This window comes from Suillus fuscotomentosus, assembly GCF_016647785.1.
Source record: "Suillus fuscotomentosus strain FC203 chromosome Unknown F5891scaffold_4, whole genome shotgun sequence".
NCBI lineage: Eukaryota > Fungi > Basidiomycota > Agaricomycetes > Boletales > Suillaceae > Suillus > Suillus fuscotomentosus.
Genome location: NW_024539516.1, coordinates 1,065,427 through 1,083,436, shown reverse-complemented (window position 1 = coordinate 1,083,436; position 18,010 = coordinate 1,065,427). Strand labels below are relative to the sequence as shown.

At 47.0% G+C, this 18,010-nt stretch overlaps 8 protein-coding genes across 8 annotated transcripts; 2 read left to right on the top strand and 6 right to left on the bottom strand.

Moving 5' to 3' along the window:
- Positions 1-14: 14 nt before the first annotated feature.
- F5891DRAFT_1182154 (uncharacterized protein) lies at positions 15-1,007 on the bottom strand (the record flags this gene model as incomplete). Its single annotated transcript, XM_041366125.1, has 4 exons — positions 15-464; positions 524-676; positions 731-812; positions 874-1,007. 4 exons carry the CDS (start codon positions 1,005-1,007, stop codon positions 15-17), a joined length of 819 nt encoding a protein of 272 aa, XP_041232317.1.
- A 116-nt stretch (positions 1,008-1,123) lies between these two features.
- F5891DRAFT_1182153 (uncharacterized protein) lies at positions 1,124-2,919 on the top strand (the record flags this gene model as incomplete). Its single annotated transcript, XM_041366124.1, has 4 exons — positions 1,124-1,234; positions 1,287-1,985; positions 2,035-2,781; positions 2,836-2,919. The coding sequence occupies 4 exons, from the start codon at positions 1,124-1,126 to the stop codon at positions 2,917-2,919; spliced, it is 1,641 nt and encodes a 546-aa protein (XP_041232316.1).
- A 237-nt stretch (positions 2,920-3,156) lies between these two features.
- On the bottom strand, positions 3,157-3,849 carry F5891DRAFT_941643 (uncharacterized protein; the record flags this gene model as incomplete). The annotated part of the gene is made up of 3 exons (XM_041374357.1): positions 3,157-3,547; positions 3,608-3,707; positions 3,765-3,849. The coding sequence occupies 3 exons, from the start codon at positions 3,847-3,849 to the stop codon at positions 3,157-3,159; spliced, it is 576 nt and encodes a 191-aa protein (XP_041232315.1).
- A 1,159-nt stretch (positions 3,850-5,008) lies between these two features.
- On the bottom strand, positions 5,009-6,233 carry F5891DRAFT_1182151 (uncharacterized protein; the record flags this gene model as incomplete). Its single annotated transcript, XM_041366123.1, has 5 exons — positions 5,009-5,222; positions 5,281-5,383; positions 5,436-5,492; positions 5,546-5,690; positions 6,093-6,233. 5 exons carry the CDS (start codon positions 6,231-6,233, stop codon positions 5,009-5,011), a joined length of 660 nt encoding a protein of 219 aa, XP_041232314.1.
- A 696-nt stretch (positions 6,234-6,929) lies between these two features.
- Positions 6,930-9,371, bottom strand: F5891DRAFT_1182150 (uncharacterized protein; the record flags this gene model as incomplete). The annotated part of the gene is made up of 10 exons (XM_041366122.1): positions 6,930-7,167; positions 7,219-7,421; positions 7,472-7,663; positions 7,722-7,975; positions 8,029-8,764; positions 8,817-8,903; positions 8,954-9,070; positions 9,119-9,199; positions 9,251-9,259; positions 9,309-9,371. The coding sequence occupies 10 exons, from the start codon at positions 9,369-9,371 to the stop codon at positions 6,930-6,932; spliced, it is 1,980 nt and encodes a 659-aa protein (XP_041232313.1).
- Positions 9,372-15,367: 5,996 nt separating this feature from the next.
- On the bottom strand, positions 15,368-15,685 carry F5891DRAFT_941674 (uncharacterized protein; the record flags this gene model as incomplete). Its single annotated transcript, XM_041374358.1, has 2 exons — positions 15,368-15,491; positions 15,543-15,685. The coding sequence occupies 2 exons, from the start codon at positions 15,683-15,685 to the stop codon at positions 15,368-15,370; spliced, it is 267 nt and encodes an 88-aa protein (XP_041232312.1).
- Positions 15,686-16,086: 401 nt separating this feature from the next.
- F5891DRAFT_941840 (uncharacterized protein) lies at positions 16,087-16,657 on the top strand (the record flags this gene model as incomplete). The annotated part of the gene is made up of 3 exons (XM_041374367.1): positions 16,087-16,253; positions 16,303-16,399; positions 16,454-16,657. Coding segments are annotated over 3 exons (468 nt in total), but the record flags the coding sequence as incomplete, so codon positions are not given.
- A 77-nt stretch (positions 16,658-16,734) lies between these two features.
- Positions 16,735-17,661, bottom strand: F5891DRAFT_941798 (uncharacterized protein; the record flags this gene model as incomplete). Its single annotated transcript, XM_041374363.1, has 3 exons — positions 16,735-16,968; positions 17,030-17,248; positions 17,311-17,661. The coding sequence occupies 3 exons, from the start codon at positions 17,659-17,661 to the stop codon at positions 16,735-16,737; spliced, it is 804 nt and encodes a 267-aa protein (XP_041232310.1).
- Positions 17,662-18,010: the final 349 nt, after the last annotated feature.

Sequence of the window (18,010 nt, the reverse complement as noted above, 5' to 3'; positions counted from 1 at the left end):
CTTTGGAGAGATATTTAAAGCGCGACACGGTCCATAACCTCTACGTGATGATGAACCAAGAGCGATGACCCAATGGAAAAAAGGCTTTGTCGAAACTGCGATTGGAGGCGTTTTGTAACGCGTTCCGGAAATAATTCAGGGTTCGTCTCCGCAAGTAGACACGGGCAGGAGAACTTGAGTAGAGTATGCGACTGATTAGAGCTTGGTGAGGAAGATGTACACGACGTCGCTGGGACAACCATTGCTTCATAAACGTCCAAAGGTTGTCGGCTCAGGAATGAAGTCTGATTAGCCGAGATAGGAACATATGCGACTGGATAACCGATCAAAGTTGCAGCCAGAGGAACAAGATTGTCCTGTGTCAAACCATCGACGAAGGAAAATGAGACATTGGCTTGAGATTCTAGCATGTCTGCATTCATGACGCATATAATGTCCAGCACTGTCGTTGGCGTGCTATTCAGCTGCCAGGAAGTATTGAGAGGTTAAGGTGTTCTACGTTCGTTGTCTACATAGTACTCACCAGTGTAGGGAACGTATCAAGGAGAACGTATGTGACCGCCGCATTGTCCTCCAACAATGTCCGAGCGAAGGCTTGCAATATGCGAGAGTTTACGATGAACGACTGAAGTGACGAAGGATCGTACCAATGGACAACGTCAGCGAAAGTTGCACTCTGGTTCATCCGCCTTCGATAAATCGTAGTGAGTGCCCGGTGATCAAAACGTACCTTCGACTGCAAGTTAGCCAGCACATGGGAAAACAAGTTAATGGGGTCCTGCACAGCGAACGTGTCCACTAAGCAAGCAGAACTGCAGAGCCCATCATGATCATGTCAACCCATATGTTTTTGCAACTACTGGCAAGTCTTACCGGATGCCATGAGCGATCAGACATAAATCGGTTGAAAACTGTTCTAGTTTTCCAGGCCGAATCTTTCGCAGTGTCCTCTGCGCGAATAATTCTTCATAGGCTAATCGTTTGTTCTCTAGAAAAGACCTCGACATCGACTTAGACTTTGCCACTAGTAGCCTTCTGTGCGTGACGTTGTGTTTGTGGGGAAGTGTTTGGGCCCTGTGGAGTGCATCCAGACTGATCGGCTCAGCTTCAAATTGTTCTAATGATGTTACAACAGGAAACAAAGCCCACAAACCAGCTCCAGTCTCTTGCTGAAGAACTCCAGTCTCATATACTGAGTTTTCTTCCTTATCGAGACATTCTTCGATGTACATTCGTGAGCTATAATTTGCTAATCGATGTTGTCAGGACTGACAGGTGTCTTTCAGGTATGCAAGGCCCTTCGCCAGGCGTACACATCGTGCTCCGAGCTTCAGTACATTGTTGAGCTCGGTGGTCAACATCTCCTCCCTATCCCTCACACTTCTGACAATCGCACTTCTATTTCCAAGCGCCTACAACTCCTGAGGGATAACGCCCACGCATGGTTCAACTTTGATATCCACTCTCTCAAAACAGTCTCCATACCAGTTCATAACAAAATGTGGGTTGTCAATGGTCACCTTTGCCTGTGGGAGCGACATCATGACTCGACCACAATTTTTTCAATACTGCCGAAACCTTCCCAATACACAATCGAGCGTAATGGGTCTCCGATGTCGTTACGTTCAGATCCCAATGCATACGGCTTCGATGTGCTCATGGACCCAGCGCAAAATCTAATTGCTGTCGTGTATGCCACTGTCGACGATGATTTCCAGTGGGATGACGAGAGGATCTATATCGACCTCGGGACCCTGGATGTGGGAGGTATCCACCCTCAAGCTATTGGACGTACATTATTTCGATCAGAGCTGCCTGGAATTCCGAGCGGTAATCGCACTTCAACAGACTTGGGGAAATTAAAACTCAAGTGTTTCGGAAGACATATCGCTCTGTGGCACTCCCGACAGATCACTTATGAATACTTTGACGAGAGGCTATGGGGGTTGCAGATTTGGGACTGGCAGCACTCAGCAACGTCCAGTGTGAGCTTTGGTCCGAAATAGTTGAAAGACTTGTTGACACTTGATTTAGAGCATCCTCAGTGCTACAATAAACCCAGCGTGTGAGGAAGCAATTGATTTTTGCTTCCTCGGAAACGACAGGTTGCTTGTTTTTAGTGATGACATGAAGCTCTATTTAATCGAGGACACGTCCAAGGCGCCGCAGTTACTGGCTTGCTTCTTGTTGCCTGTATCACTGACGAGAATACAGTGCATATACTCAATGGATGATATTGCACATACCTCGCAACCCCAGAAACTAGCCCAACAAACGATGTGGGCTTTGGACCCTGAACATCAGCTATTATCAATTGTCACATTCTCTCCGAGTCTCATATTCATCATTTCCACCACGATTTTCTTCGATCTCAAGTTGTTTGAAGGAATACTAGAAGCAATACCGTGGAAAAACTGGGGCCCTTTGAATGCTCGTGTATTCCAGACACCGAGCCGTTACAATATTTCCGTTGGTGGAAATCGAGTCTTGTTGGCATTTCCTGCAGATGAGACGACTGGCATCTGGCATTCCCCCCAAAAGTATAGATTGCGTGTGATGGACTTCAGCCCGTTAGCTGTCGAGCGTCGACAAGGTCTAGGACGAGTCATGAAAGAGCCATCTACGATAGAAATCACAGAGTCACGGACGGGAGAGAGCTTCAAGTTGGCGGAGAGCTTAACGACATCCCTGCCATATGTCGAGGTTATGTTGGACCAAGACAGAACATTCGGATATCGTGGTTTTGAAAGGATATGGATTGATGCGGACAGAATTTATTTTGTAAGTTCTTCCCATTCTTCAAGAAGTGCGATTTACCGATTTTTATCTACATAGTATCATGGATCGAATCAGCTCGAGGTCATTGAGGTGACGTCAAGGGCTGCAGTTGCGGCAAAGCATATTACATCGTCAAACTAGCCCCAAGTAATATTGTACCGACTACAGGTCATATAGTATCTGAACTTCATTCAGGATGTAATCCAAACAAGGTTTTTGTACTCACATCCTTACTAGATAGTCCCAACTCATGTAATAGAACCTCGGATGATCAACGACGTCTAGAAACGTGGTACACAAGCACATCGAGGCTGGCGAAATCGATGGTAAGTTAGAGGACAAAGAAGCAACCAATATCACCAAGCATACTTACGTTATCTACGCCCCAGCAGATATATACTTCATTCTTTCGAGCTCAGACATGCTTTGTTGCTCCTGCATAATCCAGTTATTTGATGCACGTACGATCCAGGTCAAAAAAGCGGCGGTACACCACCATGCTGTGGTCTGCCACATTTTCCCGCTCAGAGCTGAAATTGCAGGAGAAACTGCTGATAGCCCAAACGCGACGCTATAAGGAAGAGGCGTTATTCGCCATTTAGCAAGAACCAAATTCCGGGAGCGAGCGAGCAGAGCAGCGTTTGCATGGAGGATGATCGCGAGGAGTGTCAAGACAGGACTTAGATAGAGTGGTGACTCCGGTCTGCCGGCTGGTGGAAAGATAACGACTAATGGACTGTTGTAGTCAGAGGAGATGTAGATTATATGCCTGGTAAAATAATATACGTCGAATCTGTGTCACTGCAATTGCAGTCATATTGTTGCTCACAGTAAAAAAGACAGCGCGAGCGTAATCTGTAACGCAATGCGGTTCTGGTTATTCGATGTTGCATTCAGGCTCTTGATGTTGTCAATAAGTTCGCTTTGTTCTGCAATCACGAAATCAACATCTCTGACACCTCAACGAAAACGTTTGCCTACGTCACCTTGTTCATCCAGTATGTATGTGTCATGGGATCCAGAGGGTTCAGATGAGTATTTAAATGGGTTCCTTCGTCGGAGAGTATCCATGTCCAAAGTTTGATGTGGGACTTGACTTTGGGACAAGTTGTAACGAATGAGTAGCCTGCGCAAGAGGTACTGGTTCATCAGGGAATCGGCGAGAACTTGGCTTTTGTAGATATATATGGCAAGTTCGGACCAAAAGTCCACCAGATTATATCCGAAGACAAATGAATATATATGCAAAGCATAATGCCATCCAAAGTGCAATACAGACCTAACTTTGATGAATGAATATATGTCTCACAATGCCTCACAACTATGATGCTTGATAGATAAACCTTTGTAGGAAGTCCGGCATCTCTCTGATCCAATGGTCATCTCATCAGGAAACCGGCGAGAAGAAGGTATAGATGACAGATTCAGATCACATGTCTACCTGAAGATAACACGATAAATAATCATAGCATAATAGCATCAAAGGATAAAAAGGTGGAAGAGGAAAATAATCCTGATGAAGATATATATGTCTCGCAATTGTGATATATAATAGATAAACTGTTGCAGGAAGTCCAGCAGCTCTCCATAATAGTGGTCATCCTTTGCGTAAGACGGACTTCATGATGGCTTCTTACAATGCCAACGAGGTAGCAATCATGAGCTACAAAATACATGTGATGATGATGCTAAATGGTCATCAGTTATAATTGCGATATGCCTAGGGTAGCATATTGCCAAACAACACAAGTGTGATCCTGGATAGATAGAGCTACGAAAGGCTATAAATTGTTTATCGCAGTGAACACAAGTGGTCACTGCTACGTTCTTGACCTACCGCTTGCATCATTTGGTGGTCTGCTACCGTGACAGTGTCTTGATATGGCTTGCACTTTAGTACAAGGTCTATAGAGATGATTCTACTACAACCAGGATAACATATCACTATCCTGCTGTGCAAACATGATGTACTAGACATGGTTACATAGATGGAGATACGACACGAAGTCTGAAAGTTACATTTGGTGCAAGCGGTGTTCTTGTAAGATGAGGTGCTACACAATACTTGTTGGGCGTGCACGAAGCACTATGGAAACTCATTGCCATTTTATTTGCAATACACAGATCCCGCATCAAAACGCGAAAAAACATGACCAGAAAGGCCCCAAGGCTGCTGCACTTATAGGATGTCGCTCAAGGAGAGAATATTGATATAGCATGGAAAGCAATGTCAGATGTAACAAAAGCACAACGCCGGAAGCCCCAACATGAGAGTATGAGTGCCACAAGGCAAAGTCCAATTTGAAAATGCAGTGATTTGAGAAGCGGTCGGCAAGTCCAAAGCGATGGACGCAATAACCCAATCTGGTCGCCCACATTCTTGCTCGTGATAGGAAGTAAGGGAGGCAGTGGTGGATATGGCGGTGGTGGTTCTTTGGGTTTTGCTTTAAGAGTGGAATAAAATCAGACAACAAATCGGGAGACTGAATAGACAAGACGTACTCGATAGTAGCCCCTGCTGCTCCTCGTAGTTTCCCTGAGTAGCTTCTTTGGGATAGTGAGACTCGATGACCCCAATTTGGCAGCAATGCCAGGCTCCCATAACCTGAGGAAACTATCACCAAGCGTGTCAGAAAACCCACCCATGACAAACGCACTTTCGTCGTCTTCACCAGCAAAAAGCGCATCATCGTTGAGAATTTCTACTTGTGTCTCTATATGTGGTAAGTAGTGGGGATGTTAGCCAAGAGTAAGAGGAAAGATTGACTAACAGTTTCGCGGTATGCTCCAACAAGCTTTTTCTCGAGGTCAACCAGGCGTAACTCGTGCCGGACAACATTGTCCTTGATGTACCGCTCAAGATCTTGAATTCTTGTGACTCCACTCTCGAAGAGTGTATGCAGGATGATTTCCTATAACACGCTACTAGTGAGTTACAAGTTAACAACGAAAGGGACAAGGTGAGAGGTACCTCTAGCGTCATACTCTTTGCATACTGGTCGCACATAAATCGTAGTATTCGACCGACATTGAGAAGATTCTCGGACTGTTACCCGTACCAACGCATCCAGTGCAGCACTCGATGTCCCTGGACATGAAGTGAAAGTAAGTACACCAGTCTTTAGCCGCCTATCACATCAAACAAGATGATGAGCAAAGGAGAATATGGAACGAGCCTTGAAATCCTTCGTGATCTAACACCTTCCGATTCATCCATTTTAGACATTCGTCTGCGTTCTTCTCACTGACTTCTAGTTCAACTGGTCCCTTCACTTGTCTAAGGCCAGCATATCTCGCTCGCCACGGCCGCTCACTATAACCTTGTCAACCATGCCTTCTTCCCCTATATCTGGCGGCTCATCCCCCATGCCACCTTCTTCTGCGTTAAGGTTGAGCGCAGCAAAATTCGCATGCATACGTTGGACCCATTTGAGAGTATTAATGCTCGTGTTCATAATACTGAGGAGTGCATTGGGCGTGGGTGTATCTGTCCCTTTTTGCTATGGATTGGGGGCGGAGTTTCTGTCGTTCGCGAGGCTTTGTAAATCGGTGTGGGCTGGGATTGAATAGAGGGTCGACGCAGCAAAAAGTCGGGGAAGGGCTGGAGGTCCATTCGCAAGAAATGAGTCAGATTGAACAGAGGACCACCAGGTTGAGTTCAGGTCGTTTGCCATGGGAATAGGCACAAAGGGAGCAGGGATGAGATATGTGTTTACGAGGATGATAAGATGAACCGTTTCTGCATTGAATAAGCGAAGGGTTATTGCAGTCAGTATTTACCGATCAATGTACAGAGGATGTATTAGCAAAGAAACAAAATGGCGAGGCTCACAGCTTGTGTTTTTCCCCCATGCTGACAGAATGTAGAGGCTGGAGTAAAGTAGCAGGGGTGGTGGTGGTGGTGGGAAGAGCAGTGGGTAAGTATACTGCTGCTCGAGTTCAACTTGCGAAATTGGGTAAAATCTGAAATTTTCGTGATGAAGTAATAAGTAAACAACTCAGGTACGCCAAAGTCACTATCACGATGTGCTCGAACACATTGTTTGTATTCTCCCAAAATATGCCCTGCAAGCCAAATACTTTGCACATGTCAAACCTGCGTTGACTGTTCCATAACGATGATATTAAATCCAAGCGATGATCTATTCAAATTACTCGACAGCAGGCTGAGGTGTGAAATAGTCAAGGGAGTAAGAAATATCTGTGAATGACCTGTAACACCTAAAGCCTCCATTGTTCGGCAGGCCACCTAATGCGGCACTGGACGATGATTGAGAAAGGCTGATGTTGGTAACAACGTCTTCCATAGATCTCAACACCCTTTTCTTCCCGACCGTGCCCTTTTGAGGAATTTGTTTCTTCAGGTCAAAACCCAGTACGTTCGCACACCTGAATGTAGACAACAATAAGTGACCTTAGCAGCAAACAAACGACACTGACGTGATGAAGGGCAGGTGCGTCACCTCCTTTGTGAAGGCAACAAACTCGCACGGGTTTTCATACATCGGGCCAAGCGCAGACATGATGATTCCGTTCATGACCTCATGCGCCTCGTATTTAGGGTCATCCATTGGGCAATAATCATCCTTTTTGGCTTCTTTGCGACGTAGTTCTTTCAAGATAAGGACCATCGTATTGTATACCTGAGGCTTTTGTGATTGCCTGAAATGAGACGAAGGGAGAAAGGACTTACGAGTGTCATTAGATTACACACAGTATCCTGCGCTAAGCACCCAGTTGATGTGCAGACCTCTTCGGTGAAAAGGTCTGCTACCCTACCATCTTCTTTGCCATGCGCCAACTCTTCAATCGGGACAAACAACGCTGCCCAGATCAGTTCCCTGAAGGCTTGCAGTCCTATAAATAGGGCGATGGCGTTTTGTATCTGGATGGCGAAAGGATTTGAGGTAAAACATTATAGGTGTGAGCATCTAGCCTCTTACATCACAAAGATCTTTTGAGTTGAAAAGCGTAACGAAATAGATGATTTGTTCTTTCCTATGCGAGGGCAAGCTACCACAAAACCCAGTATAGTGGGTCATGGCTCCCTTCAGGACTTTTCGCAATTCACCCTTCGCGTTGTCGAGCATTTTAACTAGCTGTACCGACAAGTCAGGGATGAGTTGGAGCAGGGATGAGGGAGAGCGCACACTGGTGCAGATGACCGACCACCCGATAGTGGTATGATGCAAGACCACTGATCAAACGGTAAGATAACGACAAGCAGCATAAAAAACGCAAGGCATGAACATGGTCGTTCGACAAACTGTGAGTACATCTTGCCATCAATCCGTAAAGAGGTTAGAAAGCTGTTTGTAATGAGGCGTTGTGTTTCCACTACTGAAACCCTGAATGGATTTCCATGGAGTCCGACCCACAGACTGCCCAAGAACAGGCATTTCGTGAGCTTCAAGGCTTGCTCCCAGCTTGTCTTTTGCACCACAACTCGGTATCTTTTTTTGTCGTCCTCGGCCAAATTCCCCCATAGATTAGTAGAGTCTTTCCAGGCTAGCTCTGGATACAAATCCATATCCGAATTGGGGGGGGCTGGATCGCCAACCAGAGTATGAGGTTCCTCAAAAACATCAGGTACTGTCATACCGCTGGCGGAGATGTCAGAGGGTAGTGGCCAGAAAATGTGGTTACCCAAGTCTAGAGGATCTACAAGGGACATATCCATATCGAGGGACTGCATATCGAAGGCCGGCATGTCGTAGGCCTGCATATAGAGGGTCTGCATACCCTGCACATCGCTAGAGGCGTACTGGATTTCAAGAGATTCGGGAGGTGTGAATGGCATGTTAACGGAGATGGGTGCGGGAGGAGCCAGTGGGTGTGTCTCGACTTTGGCAGTCGAAAGGGTAGCATGTGACATCTCGCACGCAGATATTAGGTTCTCTGCAGGAACAGGATGCGCGGGGGGTGGGAACCCATCTGGAAATAATGGCGGGTGGAATTTTACAGAGGCATGCGATAGCTCGGCAAGCTATCAAAGCACAATAAATACACAGAAATTTAGCACTAAGAAAAATCCTCACCAACCACATAGGTCTTGGCTCACCCAGTTCATTCGGCCTACAATAGGAGGCCTTTACCTCCTTCCGGATGAATTCTCCATCAGCATCCTAGGTCTGTGATCTCAAAAACGAACTTTCCAGCACTGCAAAGCTCTCACCGTTGATTCAAACAATGGGTGAGTACGGGTGATGTCCACACTGTCGGTGATACCCAGGGTCCCTATATTTTTTATTACCGCCAGCCACGGCTTGACCTTCCTGTAGGTTTCGTCCACCTATGAAATAGCAACGTGAAATGAACAGTTTCAAAGATGGAGACTTACATATATTGGGTATATGTCTTTGTGGATAGCCAAATACCCAATGGTCTTGAAGGATTTGCCCGAGAACCCTGAAAACGGGTGCTGAAATCACCAGTTATGAACTGATACAATGGCTGAAAGATGGTGTCAAACCTCCTCGTGCTAGAGGGAGACCATCAGTGGCAGTATTCAGCATAGACAGTTCACATACCGCAAGTTGTACCAGCCGGAGGACCTCCTTGCACTCAGGGACATACATATATGTAGGGTGCATGTCTGACTTCGTGTGGTAGAGGCAGAATAGGTTCAGACGGTGTCGGTCAAGAGTCGCTTGAGGTATCGCAAAAGTAGCCGCGAATGATTATATATTGAGAGGCTAGCTTATAATCATAGCAGTTAGCATGAACCGGCCAAGTTCGAATATTAACGAGGGCCAAGAATTAGTGATGGCCAGGGGTTAGCATGGGCTGGTGAGATTCATATACACGAGTGCCAGGAGTTGATAGTGATGCATTGATGACTCGAGTGAGCGATGGCCAGGAGTTAGCATGGGCTGGCGAGATTCATATACACGAGCGCCAGAAGTTGATAATGATGCATTGATGACTCGAGTGAGCGATGGCCAGGAGTTAGCATGGGCTGGCGAGATTCATATACACGAGCGCCAGGAGTTAGCATGGGCTGGCGAGGTTCATAAATTCACACGCGCCAGGAGTTAGCAGCAATGGCCAGAAATTAGCATTGATGGCCAGGACTTATCAGCGATGACCAAGACTTTGAAATAGCCAGGAATCAACGGAAAATGGCCTTTCCAAGGATGCTAGGTAGATTGCTGTGATTTAGTTCTCATAATCGAATATGTGATCTGCATACATTTCTTCCAATGCGTCTATCACCGTCTCCATGCTTTCATTTCGTCCCTGCTCAAACAGTATCAGCTCCTCCGCACCAACATAATCCTCATCCTCTTCGTCCTCTTCATCAACTGGACATTGATTGACTTCTGTGATATTTTCCACAGGTTCATCTTCGGTCAGGGTAGATGTCTGACTGACAGAGTGTGGTTCCACGTCAAAGACCCCCACCCTATGGGAATACAAGTGGCCTACGCCAAGGCCGTGATGGAACCGCATGAGGGTATCGTGATCGACGAAACTATTAGAGTTATGGTATCAGTAAAGATAGCAAAAATATATAGTAGCTCACCTGTTGACATAATATTCATGCCAATCGTGTTTATCTCCGGCAAGAGGGGAAATACTATTACTCTGGTTGTGTTGGCATCGAGAGAAGGCTGGGATAATGTGGCACGCTCGAAGGACGTCTCCTGGATCTACGAAACCGAATGTGTTTGGATTTTCCAGAGGTAGAAAACGAACCCGGCCCAAAGTATGGGTGTGCCAAGCATGGCTTTGTACGGTTTCATACCAACGAACAAAAAGAAATTCGATTTGGTGGGCATTGTACACATTCCCTGTATGAACCACATTGACGTGATGAATGCCAAGAACCCTGGCATAACAATAGTTGCCATTGAGAGCATCATCGCAACCACGCTGGAGCAGCATGATATTGCAGTGAGCAGTCTTCGGATTAACGACATCCTGAGCCCGTCGAACGTCGTATGTGGTATAATTGAACTTGGCGAGATTATGATGGTAGATTCTGTTCCGTTTGAAGAGAATTGAACTAGATTCTGTGTTAGAACGGGTGGGTTTCTCGCACAAAGATTCAGAAGTCCCAGAAGTCCCTGGGTCAAGGCGATCAATAATATGGTCCTTCAATTGAGGCAGGAAGTCCTATGTCATACGTCAGGATGATGGCTATCCGTGAGAGAGTCAAGTCAACTACCTTTATAGCAGGATCTCTCGCATGACTGCGGAGATAATGACCAATTTCGTCAAAGACCTTCTCACTTTGACCGATGTGATGATGGAGCTGGGGATCGCATGCAGTTTCGTTAGATGCTGTATGAGAAGCCTGTTTATACTGCCGTTGCTTGATGCAGCGTAATCTTGCTTGACGACACTCGATTTGCGTCAGCTGGTGAATGAAGGTCTTTCGATCGGTTCGACGGTACCTGCCCTTCGGTGTACGATGTTCCAACTCCCCCTGATGGCAGTTGAGTTGGAAACCGAGCAGTGAGAGGGTTGATACTTACTGGCTCCGTGCTGTAGGAATCTGTGGTACCGAAGCGACGGATTGAGGCTACATAATCCCCTAGCGCATGAAGCTTGTAGGTCCAAAGGTTGAACGACTTCTTCTTCTTGGGCTGCCTTGGTAAAGGTGCGTCCTGTGATTGCTCTGGCACTGCCTTCTGCTTCCCTTTAAGGCTGGCACCTGCCATAGGCCCCGGAACTGCAGCCCCACTACCTTTCGCCCTGCCTTTCTCCGTGCATTTAGTGGCTTCTTTTGCTTGCCGACGAGACCTCGCATTGGCTTCACGATCAAGTTCATGGGTGGCGTATGCAGTGCACACTTTCGCCTTAAAGTGACGAAGATGCTCACCAAGTTCAGTTGTTTGCTGGTCGAGGATGTCTAGGGTCAGGTCGGAGTGCATGCGAAGCTTGGAAAGTCCATGCCAGTGTGCCAGAATGAACAGGAGATCAATAACGATCTTGTTGTGGGGTTCGGGGAGAAGGCCCTCGAAGACTGGGATAGAGCACTTGTAAAAGGTGAGTACACACGGATCTATGGGAATCATCCCAAGACATACCTGTAAAAGATCCTCAAAATTCCGTGCAGCCATATGTGACATTTCGGAGGTGTTCGCTGAAAATCGTCTGATGGTCGTGGGTCCAAATGGGGGGACCTGCCTATATCTGTCAGGTGAGGGTGAGTATACTGGGCATTCAGCAAATACATATGCTGCACCTTTTATCAAGCTCGTGTATTAAGTCCTTATTCAAGGCGAAAAGGACTCTCAGCAGGTGAAGTAAAAGCATACGCCAAACCCCAAGTTCGACCTCGTGCAAGAGGTTGACAATGAGTGCGGCAAACAAATTGAATAAAACATTCTAATTAATAGTGAGTAAAGGCGGCAGGTAAGACTGATTACATGGATCATGCTCACCGAGGTTGGTACCCAGGAGTCTGGCTTGAGTAGCGACCCAACGGCTGCACTGTCCACGCCAAGGTTCTTCTCGTAGATGAGGCTGCGTGCGGTGGTCACCAGATGACTCCTCGATGTATCGGACTGTACCAGCGTCAAACATTGCTGCCTATCATGGCTCATTCCAAGATTTTGAAGCCATGTGGTCGGTATGAGACATCGCGGGCAGGGACAGCTTCCCATCTGCTGGATTGTCGCAATAAGAACCCTGCCTTTGATGAGCTTCAACTTCTAAAAGATAACGCCCACGACTCACTTCTCAGGATAGTCTGCAGAGTAAGTAAATACTCGTGGGTAAAACCTGCATTCGACACCATCGCAGCACAGAATCACAATTCCATGCTTGCAGGCCTCTAGAAACTGATCGTCGAGTAAGACGTTCCACTGAGCCTGGAATAACTCGCGCTGGCAATGTGTTGTGCAGTCACGGCCAACCCCTTTGCCGTTAGTGTAGGTGCCCGCAAAATCCTTAAACGAATCCAAAAGCTGCAAATGCATGAACTTTAATGCTGAGTGGGATTCGTAAGGACCAATGTACCTTTTGAAAGTAGGCAATGTGATTACCTAGATTGCACGATGGTCTACAACAGCGATATTTTGATTCATTCCCGAAGTACATATATACTGGCCATAGCCTCGCGTTGCCAAATGTTGTCAGCTGCGTGGCATCTGACCAAAACATGAGTGCAACGACCACACGCTGTAACTTACATCCAGCCTCTCCAGGAGACTCCTGGAGTTCACGGTGCGCATCCATAAATGCTGGCGAAGTATACAATTCACCGTGAATGTTAACTTCGTGGGGAAGATGTGCGGCGTTCCATTTGAGTTGGTAAGGTTCATAGTGAAAAAACTCATTGTCCTGAGGATTCGAGAGCTTTTCCCGAATGACGGAAATGAGAGGCCTATAGTACAGTTCTGCTGCCACGTAAGTTCGAGTGCCTGGCTGGGCAGTCGTCCGAGAGAAGGGTACTTCGATGGTCACCGGTGCTTTACACCAGCCAGCATTTTCATCCTCCCATTCATCCTCCTCGTCATTACCACTCGCACCCAACTTTGAGTTGATCCTATCCCATGGCGTGCTCCGCACGTCATCAGGGTCAAAATTCAGGTGTCCAACAATACCAACCAGCTCCTTGAAACCCTCCTGCGACTTCTGCACACTGCCATTCCAGTACCAGTTGCCCAATTCGAAAGAAGATTTATTGGGATAAGGGTAAAATGCACCATCCGCGACCAGGGAATCGGAGGTGAAAGCTGGAACGGAGCTGATATCGCCTCTTCGGGGTCGTGATGTGGGGGGACGGATGAGAAGAACTGGCATACTAGTCCAAAGACATTGCGAACTGTATGGAAGGGAGGGGCTCGAAGCAATGTATTAGTGCCAGTGGATGTGTCAGTGTGATCTCCTGGTAGGTTGGGATCTGGCACTGGGATGGTATGATCGAACGGAACACTTGGAGGGGCTTGTGGAAGTACGTCTTCATACTGCCTATAACGTTGCAGCATGGGAACGTCAACACGCCTGCCCCTTCTCTGCGCCAGCGATAGGTTCTCATCGTTGTCCAAAGTCATGGCACCAAGATCAGATTTGGATGCCGAGGCAGGTGCATTTTCTTGCGACCAAAGGCCTGCACACGAAACCTCCTTTGCAGGGCACATTGCCGACAGGGTTGAGCCGGTGCTTGAAGGCTCTGCAATAACCTGGCCAGCGGATGGAGATTGGTCACATGAACGGAGGGGCTGCATCTTGCTAAGGTGCGCATACGGTCTGCCACTGCCATCCACTCTGGACCGTTTTGCAGAACCTAACAGGTCTTTTGCTTTGGATAAAGCAGAAAACAGCCGCTTCTTGCCCTTCGCGCACGAACATTGATGTTTGGTGTAGGCGCTCTCCTGCGTGAACTGGCGTGTACAGCTACATCTGAAAGGAGGTAAAGTCAGCGATGAATCTTCCAGGTCCATGAGAAGTTGAAAGGACGACTGCGTTTGATTCTGAATTTATTATACTGATTGGCGCTAAAGACGGCTAGCATGATTACGAAAATCGCCATCACAGCGCGATATTCCCACAGCCCAAAACTTCTGGCCTGGCGGACACAATGACGGCAGGGAAGACTGGCCAGGCCAGACACGGTTCAAGGTAGTGGTAGTGGCCTCATATATAATCCCAATAGAACGCACATTTCTGCCGCACTGACTTATCAATGGAAGCCCCGTCCTCGCCCTCCTCTATCATCACTGCCCCTCCGAATCATCATGAAACCTATCAGAGGTTAGGTAAACTTATTGCAGAAGCTATGACTTGCCGTTTTGCCATCCTACATTATGACAGCTTCTCTGAATCCATGATTGAATGGTGTTGGTAAGATGTTGCTTGCATCCTGTGCGAATTCTGGGCCATGACGCTGCTTGCATATAATGCAGGCCGGTCAACCATGATGGAAATAAGATTCCGCCATCCAGTCTAGAAACGCACCGAAATGGATACAAATTTAAATACCCATGCTGCCTCTGTGCTGACGGTGGTGGAAGAGGGGCGTATGTAGAGGCAGCGGTGTATCCTTGGTAGGATATGAGTGCAAGTAGGATTGACTGGACTGCAAGATGTGCATCAGATAGATGCGGATACAAAGGTTAGCACTCTTCATGCTCAAGGAGATCCTAAACTCACGGTCATAATACAGTGAAAATTGATATGCACTTCCAGCTATCGTCTCTAGCCACCTTCCAGTACCCTCAAAGAGGTAGGAGCTTAATTTACTGAAATACTACAGCTTCATTAACTGAACAAAGAACGGCGGGTTGTCTTACCGGTTAAACTCAAGTGGAATCGCAAGGAGCAAACAGAATTGTTGACCAGACTTGACTCTTTTGACGGCAATGGGATCACGGAAAAGGAGTTTAGCGCTTTGTTTAAACACTGCAAGAAATGCCCCGTCATACTGATTCTTTCTGGAGATTACGAGGAACAGTGAGTTATATATACTACAGAGTCTCACTTTTGTTCTAAATCATGATAAATAGATGCATGATGTCGCTTATACGTGGTTTACAATGCAAATGCCCATGTCCAGTCTGTCTCGTCCCTCTTGACAAGCTTCACGACCTGTCGAAGACGTTTCCAATTAGGTCTGCGAAAGATGCGCAGGCCGCACTCAACATTTACAAACAGAACCGAACTCAAGGTGAGGAAGTTTTGAAAGGGCTGGGATCTGAAGGCCCCAATGAGCGGTTTGAGTATCGATGTGTTCTCCCCGAATTCGTGGATCAATGTGATGACTACAATGGGTGTTAATATTTGAAGAGTTGTACACAGTGGTGAATACGTACTATCCAGTTAGATCCGCCAGTTGATGAGCAAGGTCTTCAAATGCCTCATGCTCCCCACCTGCGTGACTGAGGTCAAAGGCCTCTTCACCTGGAGGCACTGTATGGGTGAACACCTCCACGTCCATTCCAAAATCTGCCATCATATTTTCAACGTGGCTTCGGTCCTCTGCTGACATTTCTAATACAACAATAAGCGTTAATGATAAAAAAAGAAAATAGTACATACCTTGTATAGCAGCCTGGCGGCTGGAATCTGCCTCTGCCATACGCTGGCTTTGTTTGCCGGCTGCCAGGACTTTGGAATAGCGATGACCCCCTCTAAAACCATGGGAAATGATGGATTTCGAGAGCCCTTTGACCCTCCCGACACCTGAGGCACGAGGCATTACTGGGTTGGGGCGACAAAAGCACGAGGGAGGCGGGAAATGGCAGATACGAAGGAGGGCAATGACGAAAGCACGAGGGAGTTGGGAAACGGCAGGTACAAACCTGTTGCAGTAAGTGGACTTTTCTTTCATTTCAATTTTACTATCAACTAACATTTGTTCAGAATGTTTTGTGGCTTGTCGAGAATTCCGATCCTCACGAGGCATTGAGCCTGGACGACTTGCACACTCTGCACGGTGGTACAGGAGGGGTACATTTACTTGGAGAGTTGAAGACGATTCTCGCTGATCTTGGACGTCAGGCACAGGACGATTTGGAAACACAGTAAGTCATTTTTTACTGTCATTGACACCACTAAAGCCCTTGCTCCCAGGGTCTCTGAGTTCCCTCGATGGCGTGCTCTCACCCATTTCACTACTGTCATCCATATCACCTTTAGTGATGGCAACAAGAGGCGGGACTTGGTCAAGGTACGCACATATACATTCATGGATGCTGAATTTTCATGGCTGATTATCGCAAAGCAAGTGTTTTATGCGGCACTCAGTGTTTTAAAGTGCCAAGTCAGTTCAGAAGGCTACCGCCTTCTTCATGTCATTCGCAGTTACCTGCAATTGGATAGTTTGATCGGGCTCGATGTCCATACAGAACGGACACTTGAAATGATAGACGCTGAATTCCTCGTCTATGATGCTGCACTCAAGGTATTTTGTCTTTCTTTTCATTGAATTGTCATTGGTACTACTGACACTATCTACTAGGACTATGTTGAATATGCCACGACGAAATCCTCCATTGAGGGTAATTATATCAGAAACAATTTCAGAGTATGTACAAAGCGAATGGGACTCACGATTGGTAACCACCCGACCACCCGACCGCCACCAATCCCCTCGCCGTTTCGAATGTGGACAGGTAGATTTGCGCAACGCGCCACAACCGGGTACCCTTTGACAGTGCCATGCGAAGAGAGCCTAGTCTTGTCAGCATACAGTATGAAACAGAAGGGGGCGGCATCAAGGTTTTGTGGGAGGCGAGACTGATAACATAAACATGGTTACTGTACATATACATGAGTAATATCAAACATAGTGACATACTTGGATGTCCCACCACCAGTCACCTGTCCACGGCTCATCAAAGAAGCGTACAAAGTCCGTACCATCATGTTTGTAGACGCGCTGCGCGTCCCAAACAAAATGCGGTGCTAACAGTGGGTTATCCAACAAATCGAGAGCCCAGTCCCATAAGGGACGCGCATGTACCTCGAAGACTTGTTCCTCCTTCTTGTAGGGAACCTTGACTTCGTGTTTTGAAAACTAGTATACAAAATCTGAATAGTCAGAAATGAATATCTTGAAGAAAAAGGGAAGGTACACACCGGTGTCAGCTCAGCCGCAGCATTGTCCAATGCCTTGCACAAATCAGACTCGTTTTTCAGCGTGAGTTTAGCTTGGCCCTGTGATATTTGGGCCATGAGGTTGAGCAGCCGGTCAATTTGGTTCTTGTTGAGAGCAGCGTCGAGAGTGATTTCAGAGAACTCGAAATCTGCGCGTGATTGGAATGGACGCCATGGTTCTTGCTCTGCAGGAAGCGCTTGCGTCTCAGGAGTGATGCCAAACTCCTCGAAGCGTTGATAGAGTGTTTGACGACCACTGCGAGGGTGAAATTCGGTTTTGAATTCGTAAGGTTGTTCAATGGGCACAGGTGGAGGTTCAACATTGGTGGCCATACTGGCATCGGATAAGACTGTAGCATAGATGATTGTTAATCAATCGATGAATGAGAAGATGTAAGTACATATGTACCTGGGCTGGGAACACCCTCATTTCCAGGATCGAACTCCATAACATTGTGACCATCCGATGAAGGACTACCTATAGGTGCAGCCGAAAGATCATTTTGGAAGTGTCAGAGCAGTGCGATCAAACACGAGCAGATTGACATACCTTGTCCTGAGGCTGGTGGTCCAGGGTCAACCTTGATTGAATGCGATGGGCCCGCAACTGCCGTCAAGGCTCGTCGAGCTTGATGGCGAGCTAGTTCCATTATGATCAATGTCAATAATGATTGATATTAAT